This window comes from Myodes glareolus, chromosome 4 (genome assembly GCF_982192425.1).
Source record: "Myodes glareolus chromosome 4, mMyoGla1.1, whole genome shotgun sequence".
Taxonomy (NCBI): domain Eukaryota; kingdom Metazoa; phylum Chordata; class Mammalia; order Rodentia; family Cricetidae; genus Myodes; species Myodes glareolus.
In genome coordinates, this window is record NC_142029.1 from 13185221 (window position 1) to 13203043 (window position 17823).

Sequence of the window (17823 nt, forward strand, 5' to 3'; positions counted from 1 at the left end):
TATGTGACTGGTCTACTAGGGATCTCTCTTAAGCCAACCAAGTTGAAGATAAAGATTAGCCATCACATCCTTTAGTAAAAATTTCTCCAATACAGAATGTCCATGCAGCCATTGTGGGGGTGGGGGTGGGGATCAACCAGCCCTAACCTGATGGCGCTGTGTCATTGCCTGCTCTATCCCAATCAGTTAGTGACAATTCCACCTAGAGAGCTCAACCATGTAATAATTTACTCATAACTCCCCTGAGACGGCTAAAGGAACTTAATATGGTACTAGGCATCCCTTAAGGGCTGTTGGCCTTGGCACTGGAAAACCTGTGAGAGCCTATTGGCTTAAGAGAAACAAGAATAGGAATAATGTTTGCTTTCTGCTTTTGTAAACTCATTGCTGTGAGACTGGGGTGAAGCAGGCTTTTTATTACTATACGGGGGAAAGAGAAACAACTGAGGGAAGCAAAACAATTCTATTGCCCAATTGTGAATTCCATAAAAAATTATAAGGCACACCTTTGATATCCACCTTTAGAACACCCCCCCTTTTTAGCCCCTTTGATATTCACCTTTATAAATCCCACCTATAACCCTCTCTGGCAAGGCAGGCTACTTGGCTCTAAGGCTGCCGTCCTTCTGCTATCAGTAAGAATAAATTCATTTCATTGAAATTTGAATTGAGTCTGCCTTTGGTCTTCCTCAGAGGACTGCTTGCTATACCACAACCTACTGTGGGGCCTCCAACTGACTGTGGATTCATGAAGAAGGACTGTAAGGCTTGTGGTGAGCTAGTGTCGTTTTCTGTATCTGACTCCAGATTCATGGAATATTCTGGATTTTTGGTATGACCACAGGTACTTGAACTCTTCTTTAAACACTGTTTTCAACAATATGTGTGTCTCTCCTACAATATCCACTGCCTTCTTCATGCCCCCTCAAGTCCCACTAGGGGACAGAACGCCTCACCCTTAAGTCTTCTCAAAGGCAGGAGTGCGCCAGGTTTTCTGGCCGAAAGGACGGAGGCAGAGTCAGACCTGCTGGACTTTTCCCTAGGACTGAGCAGGATGGTGAGTGTCGAGAACTCAGACTTTCCCCCTGGCCACTGGGGAGAAACACACACACTGAGTTGGGAGTCTGTTGAAGCAGGATCTTGTTTAATTGTATGAAACAGGAACTCATATAGGGTTGGTTGTGATAGTGGGTGGGAGACTTGGGATGAGGTGAGGTGGAGCAAGGAATAAGGGCCAATAATATTCTGCCATGTTAGCGATGGGTGACTAGGCAGAGGCAGGTTTAGGTCAGGCTGTGATGAGTCACTTATATGTGGAAGTCATGGCCAAAGACAGGTCTTCAATCTCAAGCTAGGCTCAGGAAGTTACACTGGGCCTCATGCCCAGGCCTTATGAGGCCCAACAGGAGTGGACCTGATAGCCATGTTTCATCTGTGAACCTAAAAGTTGAAGTGTCTTTAGATCATGGCAGCACTAGTGTTTTTTGTTTATTATCTGAGGGATGTGGTCTTTTACACCACAAAAATTACAGGGAATGTCATTGGGAAAGGTGCATAGTGTTGACATAAAAATACAACTTTCAACCTCAAAGGGGATGAGGAATAGTTTATTCTAGTGTCAAATATGAGTGAGTACGGCCTGGGAACATAGATTCAGATTTCCTCATCTAGTGATTTGGATGAGAATGCCCCCCAATAGGTTCAGACACTTAAACACTTGGTGATGTGGGATTCCCCTCTGTATACTGTGAATACCATTGGTTAATAAAGAAACTATCTATGACCTGCGTAGGGCAAAATAGAGTTAGGTGGGGAAAACTGAACTGAATGCTGGGAGAAAGAAGGAGGAGTCAGGAGATACCATGTAGTGCAGCCAGGGACAGACGAGTCAGAACCTTGCTGGTAAGCCACAGTCATGTGTTGATACAAAGATTCATAGAAATGGGTTAAATTAAGATGTAATAGTTAGCCAATAAGAAATAGAGCTAATAGGCCAAACAGTAATTCAATTAATATAGTTTCTGTGTGGTTATTTTGAGTCTGGGCAGTCAGAACGAACAAGGGGGCTCCTACAACAAACTGGCACTTCAACATATGCCAGCTAAATCTACATAAAGCTTGAGAGGACCTGGAAAGGAATTCTAGACACTAAAAAACAAAGTTTAGCTGCATTTCTTTTCTGGATGAGCTCTGCTTGCTGGCGGCATGCTGCAGCTCCTTAAAGAGAGGTCTTGCTGATTCAGTGGTAACAACAAAGCAAAACAAAACAAAAGCCACACGGTTTTGAAATGGCGGCTTCCTGGGCCGTGCTGCCAGCATGAACTCTGACTCTTTCAGGAGGTCTGTTTATGGAGCATTTGAATGGTATTTGTGGGCCTGGGTGCTTGTATGCCTACTCTGGGTCAGGAGGAAAGTAACTGAGACCATGCCCTTAGCTCAGCACTTCCTGCCTGGACAAGCAACAGAATGAAGTCTACTAGGTCTGCACAGGCAGGGGAGCATGATGGATTCCTGCCACCACACACAGAGATATTTCCAGGCCACATAATGCGCTGCATGGCAGATTTAGCTTTTACTTAGACAAAAAGGGTTTATATGCTGCATGGTTCTTCCCAGAGTTGAAGTGGTAAGGATGGCTCCCACTGGACTGGGCTTGTTGGCCCTAGCCATGCCTGCTTAAAAGAAAGAAAGAAAGAAAGAAAAAGAAAGAAAGAAAGAAAGAAAGAAAGAAAGAAGGAAGGAAGGAAGGAAGGAAGGAAGGAAGGAAGGAAGAAAGAAAGAAAGAAAGAAAGAAAGAAAGAAAGAAAGAAAGAGAGAGAGAAAGATGCTTCTGGTCAAAAAATAATTACAGATACACAATAAAGACAGATTCAGATAAAAAAAAGACCTCTCAATGGGTCACAGTGTTAAAAAATGTATATAGGTTTGAGAGAGAGAAGAAAAAGAGTATAGAGAGTGATAAAAAGAAGTAAAAGGTTTTTTTAAAAAAATAAAACGAAGTCTTTAAAGAGACAGAGTAAACTTGTAGAAAAAGTAATAGGAATTAAGAAAAATAAGCCATGTAAAGATGTAATATACAGAGAGTCGAATTATGTATATTACTGTGTTTTCTTTGAATATTTTTGACTGCAGAGAGATACTTGATTCTGGGGACTGCTAAGCTAAACCAACATATATGTTGTAAAGGTTTCTTGACTTCAAAATTTGAGTCTAAGGATAAGCTGTTTTGGAAAAGAGGTTCTTCTTTTGTTTCCACAGAAGATGAGAATCCTTCCAGACTGATGTGGCTTGAAGGACCATGACCCCAGAAAGGTCGCCACGAATACCCCCCAAAATAACTTCACCCAACAAAAAGCAGGAAGCAGTTTGGAGAGAATTATGCCCAAATTCTCTAAATGATTGTTTATAGATGTTTGTTTACATTTAAATGTGGGTATGATATACAGATGAATACTTTGCATTGGTATGAATCTTGGTATATTGATACAAATTTAAGGTCAATTTTGTTATATGTCAAGTTCTGCTATTGATTAAGGTATTGTGTTTGTGCTGCTCATTTAAAAATGTAGTGTATAATTAAGAAGTCTAGGTTAATAGATAATCATCTGTAATAGTCAAGCTTTTAGTCATGTTAGTTAGGTTTTCTAGATATATAGAGCTATATTTAAGTTAGATAGATATTCTTCAAATCTTTCAGAGACCTTCAGAATATAACATTTAAAATGTTTTAAGAGTTTAAGACTTCATGACAATGAGACATACCTGCTTTGGCAACACAAATCTACTTCAAGAGGATGATGGATACTGAAGAGGCTCCTTATGGCATTGGTTAGCCATTTGGGCAAGAAACTGCCCTTGCCTGGACTGTTTGATCCAATGCTTGTAGTAAGTTAGGTTGGTATGATAAATAACCAGGCTAGCTCAAGAGTAACAAGAATATTTTAATGGTTAAAGAGGGGAAACTTACACTATAAGAATGGGAGTTCCAAAATCCGATAGGTCCAGCAGGCACCGTGAAGAGAGCATGCACCTGCATCCCCAGGTTTTTCTACCTGGGTTCTAGGTGACCACACCCTAACCAAATGTGATTGGTTGAAACTATCAGTTGATAATTTCCCCATCATCTCCCCCTTTTGTCTCAACAAGATCGATCCAAACCCAATACAACTATATACAATAGGAACAGATACCAAGTATAAAATTACAAACAGTAAACAATATTAACCAAGGAACACATGACAAAAGTTTTACTAAGCATTCTATTTTAAGGAGTTAAATAATGTATTGAAATTAAGTATGGCCAAATTATGAGGAAGGTAACTACAATTATCTAATCTTTAACTCCCTCAAAGATCTGAGAAGGGAAGCAATATTACTTGAGTAAACAGGAAGTGCAATCAAGAAACTTCCAAATTGTGCAACAAATGACAGAGACAACTGACTACCTGGGTAATCACCCAAAGTCTCATTTGCAATGTTGAAGCAATCAACTTTGGCTAAAGCCTGATGTAATTGACATACCATTTTCAAAGGCAAGAAACTTTTTAAAACTATCTTACCCTGTCTTGGCAGGATATGACAGTCCTGTTTTATCCATTTCTGAATACACTGTATCTCTGTCAGTGGTTGAGGTATGGGCATTTCTTTGCCCAAAGGCCAGCTCTGCCAAGAAGATAAACTCCAGGTGGAGTGTCTTTGGTGCTCAACATTCTCTTGGGAATAGATCTGTGTTGCCAGGAGGCAATTGTGTCTCATTACCATGGAACTCTAGGTTAGATTTAAGGTCATTTTCTACAGCTCTTTGAAGAGGTTGAAGATTATACTATCTATGCTGAATATAATATCTATTTATCTAAAGAACCTGATTAGCCTAATTATAAATATGACAAACATAGATGACTATTGATCTATAATTCTCAATACCTATCTAACTTAAAGACTAAGACAATAAACAACTGTGTACTAAATAAGAACAGTGACCTTCAAATGTAAACAATGTATAAGTATCTTGATCAGAGGTAGTAGTGTACACTGCAATATGATAAATATATATGTCAATACATAAACAATGTTTCAAACAGAGGTAGAAGCATACATGCATACAATATTCAATATAATTTAACTTTGTATCAATATACAAGAATTGATACCAATATAATTGTCTAAAAACAATAACTCACAAATACCAATCTATTATCCCATCATCCAATTATCCCTCTTTTTTTAAAGAAGATACCTGAGCCTATAAAATTCCTCCCCCATCCCTCAACCATATACCAATTATAACCAACTCCAAAATGATGTCCCTAAACCTGAGGGCAAATATGTTGTATGAAATGGACATGCAGGACCCACAGAAAAATGACTATTAAACTTGCCTAAAGGTGAGATGGTCCTTTGGAGTTCCTGCTACATGAAAGAGTGTCAGACATTCTGCAAAACAAAGAAGAAAGCAACTGACTTTACCATTTGCAGTGGACTTTACCATTACAAGACAGAACAGATCTTCAAATTTCCTGCATTGTGGAAAAGTCTGCTGGATACTATGGGCCTGTAGGCTGAAAATGAATGCTCCAACAATACAGAAGAACTTCAAGTGACTGTCCAGGCAGCAAAATGTCTCTGTCAATTTTAGAGTTTTGGAAGTTGCTTACAAAGCACTTTCTGTTTACATTGGTAATAGATCCTTATGAGGTCTTTGAAGAACAGTTAGTTATAATTATACTTTTCCTTAGTTATGATAAGAGATAAAGTAGATATAAATATTTGCTATGGGACAATGATTTTAACCTATAAAAATTTGTTTCTTGTACTTGTTTAATAATAACAGTAGTCAGGCAGGAAGTAGAGGCAGGGCAACCAGGCAGGAAGTAGAGGTGGGGCAATGAGAACAGAAGAATTCTGGGAAGAGGAAAAGTCAGTCTGCAGTCATCACCCAGCTGCAGAGGAAGCAAGATGAGAATTCCTTGCTGAAAAAGGTACCAAGCCATGTGGCTAACATAGACAAGAATAATGAGCTAAGATAAGTTATAAGAGTTAATAAGAAGCCTAAGCTAATAGACCAACCAGTTTATAATTAATGTAGACCTCTGTGTGTTTCTTTGGGACTGAACAGCTGTGGGACCAGGTGGGACAGAAACCTCTGTCAACAAATATTGTAACTGTAATTCTTCCTTGATATCTGTTTTGCTGTATGTAATCTTGCTATGTTAAAGTTAAAACTTTCCTTTTTATTTAGACAGAAAAAGGGAGGTGATATGGGATTCCCCTCTGTATGCTGTGAATACTGTAGGCCCATATTTCTTATTGGTGTAACAGCCAGGCTCTGAAGACATTGGGCTGATCTGAAGTGATCACATATCCCTGCAGACATGCCATCTCTGCCTGACAAAGGTCAGGATGTTGGCTGCTCCCTTTCTTTGTAATTTAGAGGATGCCTTATAGAAATGCTAATTCAAGCCTATGTGACAGCTAGCATACTCAGCAGACAGGTAGATGCAGACTTGACAAAAGGCCATTCACCTGGTTGCCTACATGACAGAATGCTGGTGTATTTTCCAGCCCAGTTTATGTATTGGTATAAAGGATGTTTGGAGAATAAACGCAAGGAGATTTTCAGGGGAGATTTTCAGGAGGAAGAAGCCTGAGATGTCCTTTTCCGTAATAATGGTGTAAGCTGTGTCTGGTTATTCCTTGTGTCTTGGTACCAGTCCAGTTAGGGAAAATAGATATCTGTGTTGGAGCGACATGGGCTCCAACAGAATACCATTGGTTAATAAAGAAACTGTCTATGGCCTGTGTAGGGCAGAATAGAGTTAGGTGGGGAAAACTAAACTGAATGCTGGGAGAAAGAAAGCAGAGTCAGGAGATGCCATGTAGCCGCTGCCAGGGACAGATGAGCTGGAATCTTACCCGTAAGCCACAGCCACATGATGATACACAGATTCATAGAAAAGGGTTAAATTAACATGTAAGAGCTAGCCAATAAGAAGTTAGAGCTAATAGACTAAGCAGTGATTTAATTAATATAGTCTGTGTGGTTATTTTAAATCTGGGCAGCTGGAATGAACAAGTGTGGTCCTACAACTTGGTCCCCTGTTAGTGATGCTTTTGGGGAATGTTTAGGAAATGCAGGCTTACTGAAGAAAGTATGCCCCTGGGAGCAAGGCTTTGAGAGTGTATATTCTCACTTTACCTCCGGTTTGCTGCCTTCACAAAAAAAATACAGACATGTCTCTGAAGAGAACGGAGTTCTAGAAGGCAGCAGAAGCACCAGCCATGTTCAAATGCTGCGCAGATGTGAAGTGAAGGAAAGGCAGACAAAGCACGTCCTGGCCACAAGATGCAGTCAGAACGGCTGACCATTCAGCCCCTGCCTGGTTTGTCCTTGCTGATCTGTGGCATCAGAGCACAAGGACACAGATTCTACTTCCTCCCCAGAGCATCACCTGAGTCTCCAAGTCTTGGGCTGTCTCCAGAGCACAGAACCAATCTTGCGGTTTGGATGTGCTGGCTTACTGGGATGGGAGCTCCTTTCCGCATCCTTTCCAGAGGGTGTGACTGAGTTATTTGAGACAAGATTGGAGACACAGGCTGTGGATTCTGGGCAGATAGGAGCTGACTTAACTCACACACTTAGATGCTGTTGGGCCTGGGGCAGGCGTGGCAGTATAGCCTCAGAGGACTCCAGAGACCATCCCTGGAGGGGGCTGGCAAGAAGGAAGTGAGATCTTCACAGTGCCCAGCTTGGTTCTCATGGGTCTGGGGCTGGGAAGGATCACCAGGCTTCGGAGAAGGCCCCACCAAACGCTTTCCCTACATAATTAAAATGAATGTGTGTGTGTGTGCACACACATGTGCATGCATTACTGGGAATGGAATCTAGTACTCAGTCACTGAACTATATTCCCAGCTCCAAAAGAAATATTTTTAAATGAGAATGCGTTTGCGTGTTGCTTTTGTGTGTGTACATGTTCATGTGTACATACCCATGTGTGCATTTTGTGCACATGTTAGTCTGTATGTGGAAGCCAGCGTCAGCCTTGGGTGTGGCTCCCCAGGACACCTCACATTTTTGAGACAGGATCTCTCGCTGACCTGGAACTTGCTGATTCAGCTTAGTTGGCTGGGTGTTGAGAACTAGGGGATGTGCCTGTGTTACCATGCCGAGATCTTTCCACATTGGTTCTGGGGACTGACTAAAGCCACCTCTCCAGACCCTTCCATGGCTTTTGTTAACCTCTGCTCGCAGAAGCAGCACTTCTTATCCAGGTGAGATGTGGTTGATAGTGGGCCTGTGTCGGTCTCCCCCAGCCCGACCCTGTGAGAACTGGAGGGTGACTAACTGAGTAGGGAAGAAGGAAAAGAGGGGCAGCTGGAGGAGTGGGGCTGGGAGGGCAGCTCAGTTCCTCCCTGACCTTCTGTGCACTTAGGTGACAGTAGAGGAATAGTCGGCCAGATGGTCACGTGCAGCAGCAGGCAGTGTGGCCTCACAGGACATGTGACTTCCTCTTTGAAATGTGCTCAAGTCCCCCCCGTGGGTTCACAGGGCTTACGACACTGTGGGTTTGGACATTTTCATTTCCATTTCTTGTTATTTGGGGTAAACATAATTTTTAGGAAGTCTAGAGCCCTCCAGAGCCACAGAGGATGCTGTGGGACCTGTCCAAATGCCCTCTTCGGGGCCATTGCCTCTGCCTCCCTCTTTCTGTCCTCCAGGCAGTGCCAGCTCCCAGGAGATAGCTAAGGACAGTGGCTGACGTGGCATCACTGAGGTTCAGGGCAGCTCTTAAGAGCCACCATAGCTCCACAGCTGTAGGGCCAGCTGAGAGGTCAGTAGTTACCACATGGTGGTTCCTTCTTCCGCTGCCCAGTGCTGCCTCGCTCCATCCTCTACAGACAAGTCTGCTGGAAGCCCCTGGATGACAAATGTTTTAGTCACACTTCGGCCTCTCAAAGCTCTAGATTCCTAGGAACCCAATCCAGAGTCTGAGACTTGATTCCAGTGTTCTTTCATGGAACGTTAGTCACAGGTCAGCGGACAAGAAAATGTCATGCTCTTGAGTTCCGATACTTCCCCTTATCTAGTCCCATCTCTGGGGCACAAACAAATGACCCTGAAATTATAACACATGGCTCTTTACTCTTCCGGTCTGCTGCTCAGTAATGGATACATAAATGATAGGTATAGATAGGTGATAAATACTAGATATCTAGTAGATGCTGAGATAGTATTTAGATAATATAGATTATAGGTAGAAAGATAGAGAGATAGACATGAGAACACAGATATTTGAAGAGAATAGATTAAGGTATCATATTTCTAGGCAACTCATATTCATCTCTCTTGATCTATTATCAAGATAGATCCCTGAAAATGACATCCTTCAGCGCTCATCTTCCCAGCATTCCCCATCCTGACACTGAGTGGAATGGAACGTGCCAGTCAGAAGCCACACCAGCAGCTTGAACAGGAGACATTATACAGAGAGGGTTACTAACTGAGGGGATGGGCTCCTGAAGAGAGTACGGAGAACTCTCATGTGCTCAGGAACGACACTGCAGAAGCTGCCATGGCAGCCAGGCTGCCATACAGCACCCAAAGAAGGGGACTTGGAAGACATCCAGGGCCCTTCTTCAGGGATGACCAGTGCACTGTATCCTTTGCTTTTACAATCAAGAATTAAGCCAGGAATGGTGGTGGCACACGCCTTTAGTCCCAGATCCAGCAGAGGCAGGCGGATCTCTGTGCGTTCAGGGCCAGCCTGGTCTATCTAGCAAATCCCATGTCAACCAGGGCTACACAGTGAGACCTTGTCTCAAAAAAAAAAATTGTTTAAATAGAATCAGTGTACTAGAGGACTGTCTCTGAATCTTTGGTAAAAAGCATTGCTTCCTCTGAAGTAAGAACTTTGTAGCAAGGACGTAGAACACAATGTGTGTTGTTCAAGGGACTCGATCCTTTGTGGCTTCCCTGCCCGTCCTCTCAGTCTCTTGCCCCTTCTATCCTCCTCCCTCTGCTTGGCCCTGCAAACCCTCTTGCCTACCAACTATCAGCACAATCTACCTATTTTGCCTTTATCTGTTGGATATGAGCTCTCGGAAGGTGAGGACTTTTGCCTCTTCTGTTCAGTGATTTTATCATCTCCTGCGTCTGGAGCAGGGCTGGGTGAATGTTGGGCCCGTAGCAGTGTTCGTTGAATGAAGAGGCTGACTCACATTGGGGGGGGGGGGAGAAGCACATGATCTAGTGCCTAAGACTGATATCAGGGTTGAGTTGCAGTGATTAGTAGGAACTCAGACCTTCAATGCTAAGATCTCGTGAGCCTCATACCAAAACTTTAGAAGGTGCTTTGATTTGACAAGGAAGGATGCTTTGGCTTCTGTAAGGGCCACCTAAAGACTCGTGTGTAAAAAAGGAAAGACTCCCTAGTTTGGACACTCTGCGGTAAGACCTCCAGAAGACGGAACCTAGAGGAAGGTCGTGGGGTGACGGTGACTGTACCTGAAGGGAACTGTTGAGTCCCAGCCCCTTCCCTTCTCCCTCACTCCCCAGCTAACACTAGGCAGACAGCTGTCTCTGCCATGTGCTCCCACCACAAAGCACTGCCTTGGCACAGCCCCAGAGGCAGCGGGCGGAGTGAGCATGGACCGAAACTTCAGAAAGTCAAAATAAACTTTTCCTCCTTTTTAAACTTGTCTCAAATGTTGCATCACAGTGATGACAAGCTGACCAAGATGACCAAGACAAGTCTCCGTGTGCATTCAGATGCCAAAGCAAGCTTTCCTTGAACCTCTGGGTGGGAGATGTAGCTTCTTCTTTCCCATAGCCTTCAAGACAAGCAACCAGAAATGCAGGTGAGGATGTGAGGAGCCAGAAACCCTACTCTCCAGGTCAGAATGTGAGCTGGTATAGCCAAGATGGAAATCAGTGTGACAACCGGGCGGGGGTTGAGGGAGAGGTGGCCCAGGGACAGAGCACTTGACCAGCATGTGGTCCTAGGCTGCCTCCCCATCAGTGACAGAAAACAACATCACATTGGAAGTTAAAACAAACATTCAAACAAAAACAAAGAAAACCTCTAAAAACAGAACTGCTGTGTGACCCAGCTGTGCCACTCTTGGGGAGATACTCAAATGACGCTGTCACCAGACCTCAGAGATACTTGCACAACCATCCTTACTGCTGCCCTGTTCTTAGCTTCTAGGAAATGAAGCCAGTCTAGATGCCCAACGGCAGATAAGTGGATAAGGAAACTGTGGTGCGTAGACACACAGAATTTTATCCAGCCAGGAAGGAAAATGAAACTTTTACATGTGCAGGGAAAGGAAACTGAAAGTCATGATGTAAGTGAAATAAAGCCAAACTCTTGCATATGTGGAATCTAGATCTAAATGTGTGTGCGTGTGAGTGTGTGTGTATATGTATGTGTTTGTGTGTGCATGTGTGTGTATTTATGTGTTTGTGTGTGTGCATGTGTGTCTGAGTGTGTGTGAGTGTATGTATGTGTATATGTGTGTGTATGTGTGTGCATGTGTGTATGTATGTGTTTGTGTGTGTGCATGTGTGTCTGGGTGTGTGTGTGTATGTATGTGTTTGTGTGTGTGTGCATGTGTGTCTGGGTGTGTATGTGTATGTATGTGTTTGTGTGTGTGCATGTGTGTGTGCATGTATGTGTGCATGTGTGTATGTATGTGTGTGCATGCTTGTGTGAGTGTGTGTATGTATATGTTTGTGTGTGTGCATGTGTGTGTGCGCACTTGGGTGTGCAAGCATGTGTGTATGTATGTGTTTGTGTGTATATGTGTGTGCACGTGTGTGTATGTATGTGTTTGTGTGTGTATATGTGTGTGTGCATGTGTGTGTGAGTGTGTGTATGTATGTGTTTGTGTGTGTACATGTGTGTGTATGTGTGTGTGTGTGATATGAGACTAAAAAGGAGGCCATGAGAGGAGAGGATGAGACCTTACGGAAAGAATAAGAGAAATGTTGGGTCCACAGGAGTCACGCAAAGATGGGGGACAAACTACCAAAATCAATTAAACCAGAAGCAAACTTTATTCCAGGAAAAAAAAATAAAAATAAAACAATAAATCTCCATGAAGCACAAAAGTTTATCAGCTGAGACCACAGACAGGGATGGACTTCTAAGACTGTGGCAATGGGCTGTTTCCCAACTCCCCTTTTTATAGCAAGAAGTAAGCATTAGGCATGAGGAAAAGAATTTTTACAATCTCAAGGTAGAACTCAGATTCAAATACAAATTGCTGACCCTCAGTTTGCAGAGGGCTGCTTCAGCCTTGCAGACAGAGCTATGGGCTATAAAGCAGAGTAACCCAGTGTTGATAGTTAATCCTTAAGCTGCTGAGAAAGCTGCTGACAGCCTGCTCTCCTTCTCCTAGGCTTACAAGTTTACATTTCTTTATTTCTGGAATCCACATTTCTATATTCTTATTTTTGGACTCTTTTAAGAAAGAAGGGGTGATAGAACCCACGTGACATGAAAGCAGAGGAGAAACAGTTGAAAGAGGACCATTAAGAAGGGGTGGGGAAACAGGCGGAGTCTTGTGGTTGAGGACAGAGAAGAACGAAGACCAGTGACACACATGTATGAGTATGTCATAACGAAACACATTATTCTGTATGCTAATTTGAGAAAAAAAAACCTGTGACCTGAGTGTGGACAGACAGGATGCTGGGAATCAAGCAAAAATAAAACAATACGGAAAGTGGAGGCCGCAGTGACAGAGCAGTTGGAATCATCCTGAATGTACAGATGATTCCTTTTCCTCAAGAGATTTTCGATTTCCCATCCTCTGTGACACAAAGCACATGGGGTACCTGCTACCCACACCCACTTTCCCACCTAACGAGCAGCATGTACATCTGTGAATCTGTCCCCCGTCTGGGAGTGAACTATGAGCCACTTAGCCTACTCACTCACAGGCCAGGTGTCATGGTGTGACTCCGAGGCATCTAGCTGCAGAGGGCAGAGATCTCAGGAGGAGGGTAACAGCCGACACGACCCTTGCAGTAGCCATGTCCATGAATAGACAGAGCATCCTAAGGCCTGGCGATTCCCACTCACCCCTAAATGCTCTTCTCTGTGGGGAAGAGGCCTTATTGGGAAGCTCTTCCATTCTGGGTTCTCACTGTGCGACCCGTGTCTCTTTTTCTGCCAGGGTGTTTGGAGCTTAAAGCTCAATCCTGCTTATCTGGGCTCTGTTCTTTCTATATTTCCTTACTAGTCTCCTCAGTATCGATTTCTATTTTTATAGGTTCACTTTCGGTATCACTTATATCAGACCCGTTGTTGCTAATGCAAAGGAGACATCAACTGACCCCCGGATTAATGCAGTCACGGCTTCAAAGAGTCCTTGGCCTGAGGGCAGTTCGTGTATTTTTTCCAGCTCTTCAAAGTTACTCTTCCACAATCCTCATCTTCAAACGGCATCCCTCTCCTCTGCCCTTTCCCGCCACTCCAAGGCAACCACCTGTCGTCTTCCCCATCCTCCACGTGAGGTTAAGCTTCAGCTCCTCACAGTATCTCCTCCCCGATCATGCCCCACACATCCTCACACAGGATTTTCTTCTGGGGCTTTCCCTGAGCAGGTCCGCGTTCCAGTGGTAACTGCTTCCTTCCTTCCGGCTGCCAGCAGCCCTCTACTTTCCTCGGCAGGGAGGTCAATGCTCCTTCTCGGCCCCACCCTGTTCCCTGTTTCTTTTCCTGCTGATATCACTCTAGCGCCCATGCTCCCCAGATCATTTTGTAGCACTCTGCTCAACAGCAAAAGCACACAGCTCTTCTCAAAGACAGCAGGAACACAAACCAACAAAACACCGACACCCACCACTCCCTGCTCTTCCCCGCAGGTCACCAGGGCTGGTGACAGCTGCCTCTGAGGGTCAGGACTTTGGTGAGTGTGGACATGTTCACACTCTGGAAGTTGTTATCTACTCAGAGAACTTCTGTCAGAAGCCCAGGAGGCGGGGCAGCGGAGCTCAGCTCCTGACGTCACCCTCTTATTATCACCGGGAGCAGGCTTGACTTAGCAGCGCCCTTATCTGAGGCAGCCTGGAGGACAACTGACTAAAAGGTACCTGGAAGTCAAACATGGGATACTGGGAGAGGGAGAGACGAAAGCAACTTCTCAGTTTCTCCGAGGCTGACAGAGGCTCCTGAGAGAGACTTCAGAACTTCATTCCAGCTGGCTCTGGAAAGCTGTGCCTGGAAGGGGCGAGCCTCGGAGGGATAAACAGTGCTGTCTCGAGCTCCTTGGGGTCAGCAGCAGTCTGTTCAGAAGGAAGCGCTGCTTCCCTGACCCCAGTGTTCCCACAGCCCCCTGGATGGCAGATCAAGGGGCTGCACCCTTCTGCACCCTTGGGAACTCTGTCCAGTGGTTATCTTTATCTCGCTAGTTGTCCACGTGTTTGACCAGTAGGGTTTCACTTTTGCAAACATCTGTTTATGTCCCTGGAGAGGAAAATATCGAGCAGCCTGCCCCAAGACCGCGCCGCCGCCGCCGCTGCCGTTTTAGCTGTTTCATTTCAAGTCGTGAGCAAGGTAAGAAAACTTTTTTTTTTTTTAATAACTGGGAAGTAGGAGGGGCACCAACGTCTCCGGTTGTTTTTAACTCTTTGTCTTCTTAGATCCTAGCTCCTAGTAAGCGAATCTCATTTTAACCAAAAGAAATAAAGTGTCTGTAATGTATTAATGTAATGTAATGTAAAGAGCTGTCACATTACCAGCACAGACCCTGGGTGTTGTAGAATATTATTTTAAGGTATGTTATGGGTTCTTAATGACTAGAATGAGTACAGCCGCCACTGTGGGAGAGGGGGCATACTTACTTCAAATTTTTTGCTGTAGGAAGGAGGGGAAACACAATCTCTGATTTCCCCACAGGGCTGCCCGAGATGGATAATTACACGGTGGCCCCAGAGAATGACTATGATGTCTTCATAACGGATGACCTGGACTGCTGTGTGACAGAGGAGCCCCCCACCCCCGAGCTTGTCTCCGCCCAGCAGGTACTAGGGTTCTGCTGCGCTGTGTTTGCGGTGGGTCTCCTGGACAACGCCATGGCTGTGTTTATGCTGGTGCGATACAAAGGACTCAAGAATGTGGGGAGCATCTACCTTCTAAACCTGGCAGCTGCGAATCTGTGTTTCCTGCTTCCCCTGCCGTTCTGGGCACACGCTGCCGCCCTTGGGGAAAGCCCTGGCAATGGGACTTGTAGAATTCTTGTTGGCCTCCACTCCACGGGCTTATACAGCGAGGCACTTTTCAACATCCTTCTCCTCGTGCAAGGATACAAGGTGTTTTCCCAGGGGAGGCTGTCCTCCGCCCTCACAGCAGTGCCTGGTAGTGTTGTTACCAGTGCCCTGGCGTGGGCCATAGCTATTGCCCTCTCTTTGCCTGAGTCTGTGCTCTACCGGCCTCAAAGGGAAAGAGAGAAACTCAAGTGTGCCTTTGGCAAACCTCACTTTTTGCCAATTGAAGAGCCATTCTGGAAGCATTTTCTGACTTTAAAGATGAACATTTTGGTTCTTGTTTTTCCTCTGTTGGTTTTTATATTCTGCTGCGGGCAACTGAGGAAAACGCAGAGCACCAGGGAGAGGCAGAATGATCTTCGCAAGCTTGCGCTCGTCATGGCGGGTGTGTTCCTTTGGATGTGGGCACCGTACGGTATTGTGCTTTTCCTGTTCGAGTTCCGGGAACACTCGTCCCTGCAGGACGAAGAGAACCGCTACCACCTGGAAGCAAGCATTCAGGTCACACAGCTCATAGCCACCGCCCACTGCTGTGTTAACCCTCTCATTTGCTTGCTTCTTGACAAGGCCTTCACGAGCTATCTCTGCAGCCTGTTCCCGCGGTGCAATGACGCCCCATTTCAAAGGCGTGGGGATTCTCAGCGAGCCACGCCAAGGAGTGGTCGTGACCAGACAGTGGAACTCTACCATATTGTGCCTCAAAGGCAGGATACATAAACATCGACTCTTGTCTCTTCGCATTATTTTTGTAATTTTTTTTACATGTTTGTACAAAAATAGAATATAAGAAGAAAGAGGACTGGTTAATAAATATTTATTTGTAACTATTAGGTTTGTCTCTGGCACAGGGCTAAGCTATTTATAAAGGCGAACTTCATTCTTCCTCCTTACTGCTTGTCTACAGTGTGGGCGCTTTTAGTCCCATACTTCTAAGAAACTGAGGCTCGGTCATTTGCCCAATGTTACGTAACTACAAAGTGGTAGAACCAAGAGCTAACCCAGAGATCACTGCCCCAGAACCTGTAAGCCATCCAAGTGTGCCAGGCGCTCATAATTGTCAGCCAGGGGTGATGGCATATGTCTATAATCCCAGCACCCTAAGAAGCTGAGGCAGGAGGATTTCCACAAATGTAATGGTAACCTGGGCAGCACAGCAAGACTTCCCCCAACCTGGTTTTTGTTGTTGTTGAACAAATGAATATGTACTTCTAAAGCCCAATTTGAAGGTTGGGGTGTAGTTCAGTTGGTAGAAGGTCAGCCCTGTCTCCCATTCTTTGATCCCCGGTGCAGCACGGACCTAGCAGGGTTGTGCACTTTTTTTTTTTGAGACAGAATTTCTCTATGTAGCCCTGTAGGCTGTCCTGGAACTTTCTTTATAGACCAGGCTGGCCTTGAACTCAGAGATTCCCCTGCCTCTGCCTCCTAAATCCTGGGACAAAAGGCATGTGCCCCCATGCTCAGCTCCATGGTGCACAACTTAGAAGCAAACATTAGCATGGAAGCAGTTTTTCAGGCACACGCTCCCTCAGGCCGTGAAAAGAACTGACTTCCTGGTGGAGACTGTGGAAACCAAAGGTAAGGCGATCAGTCCTGTGGGAACCCAAGGCTCTCTTGACTAACCACCATACCCAAGCTTCCCTGGTTCTTCCAGCCCGTGGGCCTTCGAAGGTTTTAGAGTCACTTGCTGCTGACTGTAACACAAAGGCGGAAACCAAACGAGAGTAGATGTCAAGTATGTCTAGAAATGTTGGACTGAATGAGCACTGTGACCTATGAAATGTAACACATACCTCAGGCCTCATTAGCCTGTGACTGCAAAGAGTTTTCCACTTCCTTTTGTAGCTGAGTTACATGGCACAGGCTTCCACCTGCCAGGCAGCAAGAGGCCAGCTCTTTGCCCAGGTTACATGATACACCTGAGATCTCTGAGTGGCCCCTCTGTCTGCCTCCGGAGTTCAGAGCTGGACCCCACACTCCATCCGGGCTGAGGGCTTGTGGCCACAGCTCTTCTTCTAGGGCTAAGATGGGGACACAGGCCTCAAAGTAAGTTGGAAGCAAGCACAGGCAGATACAGAGAACAAGAAGAGCATTCGCCCAGGGGTCCCTCCCAGGACAAAGGGTTCTCCCAGGTCATAGGTCAATGACGGTCATCAGCATCACAGAAGGAAGGAAAAAGAAAGGAAGGCCAGCACCCGGCTCAGTGACGGAAGGAACTTGCTGTGTCCGCCTGGTAGCCTGAGTTCAACCTCTGGAGCCAGCAGAGTGGGAGGAGAGAGCTAACTCTGAAAAAGTGTCCTCCAACTTCCACGTGTGTGCTTGTGCATGCACGCACACACAGGCATGCGTACATACCACTCTCCAACCTCCAGCTCTACCACGCACATCTAAAAGAAGTTTTGAAAAGAAAGAAACTGACGGTGGCATCTCCAAGTAACTAAAGCTGGAATTCTTGTACCCTGCTGGTGGGAACATAAAATGACACACCAGTGTGGGGAGAGATGCAAGTTTCCTAGTTACCAGTCATTCCTCTTCTCTTTGTTAAATTTTAC

The 17823-nt window shown here is 45.0% G+C and overlaps 1 protein-coding gene and 1 long non-coding RNA gene across 2 annotated transcripts in view; both read left to right on the forward strand.

Annotated features, from left to right (window-relative positions):
* Positions 1 to 17823, forward strand: part of LOC148122197 (uncharacterized) — a 250853-nt gene that overhangs the window by 7818 nt on the left and 225212 nt on the right. The window lies entirely within an intron of this gene.
* Positions 14918 to 16104, forward strand: Ccrl2 (C-C motif chemokine receptor like 2). Its single transcript, XM_048423876.3, has one exon. It carries the CDS (start codon positions 14918 to 14920, stop codon positions 15989 to 15991), a length of 1074 nt encoding a protein of 357 aa, XP_048279833.2. The 3' UTR covers positions 15992 to 16104.

What these genes read in the sequence shown, in the direction of transcription:
- Ccrl2 (XM_048423876.3), top strand. Translation starts at nt 14,918, where the DNA reads ATGGATAATTACACGGTGGCCCCAGAGAATGACTATGATGTCTTCATA.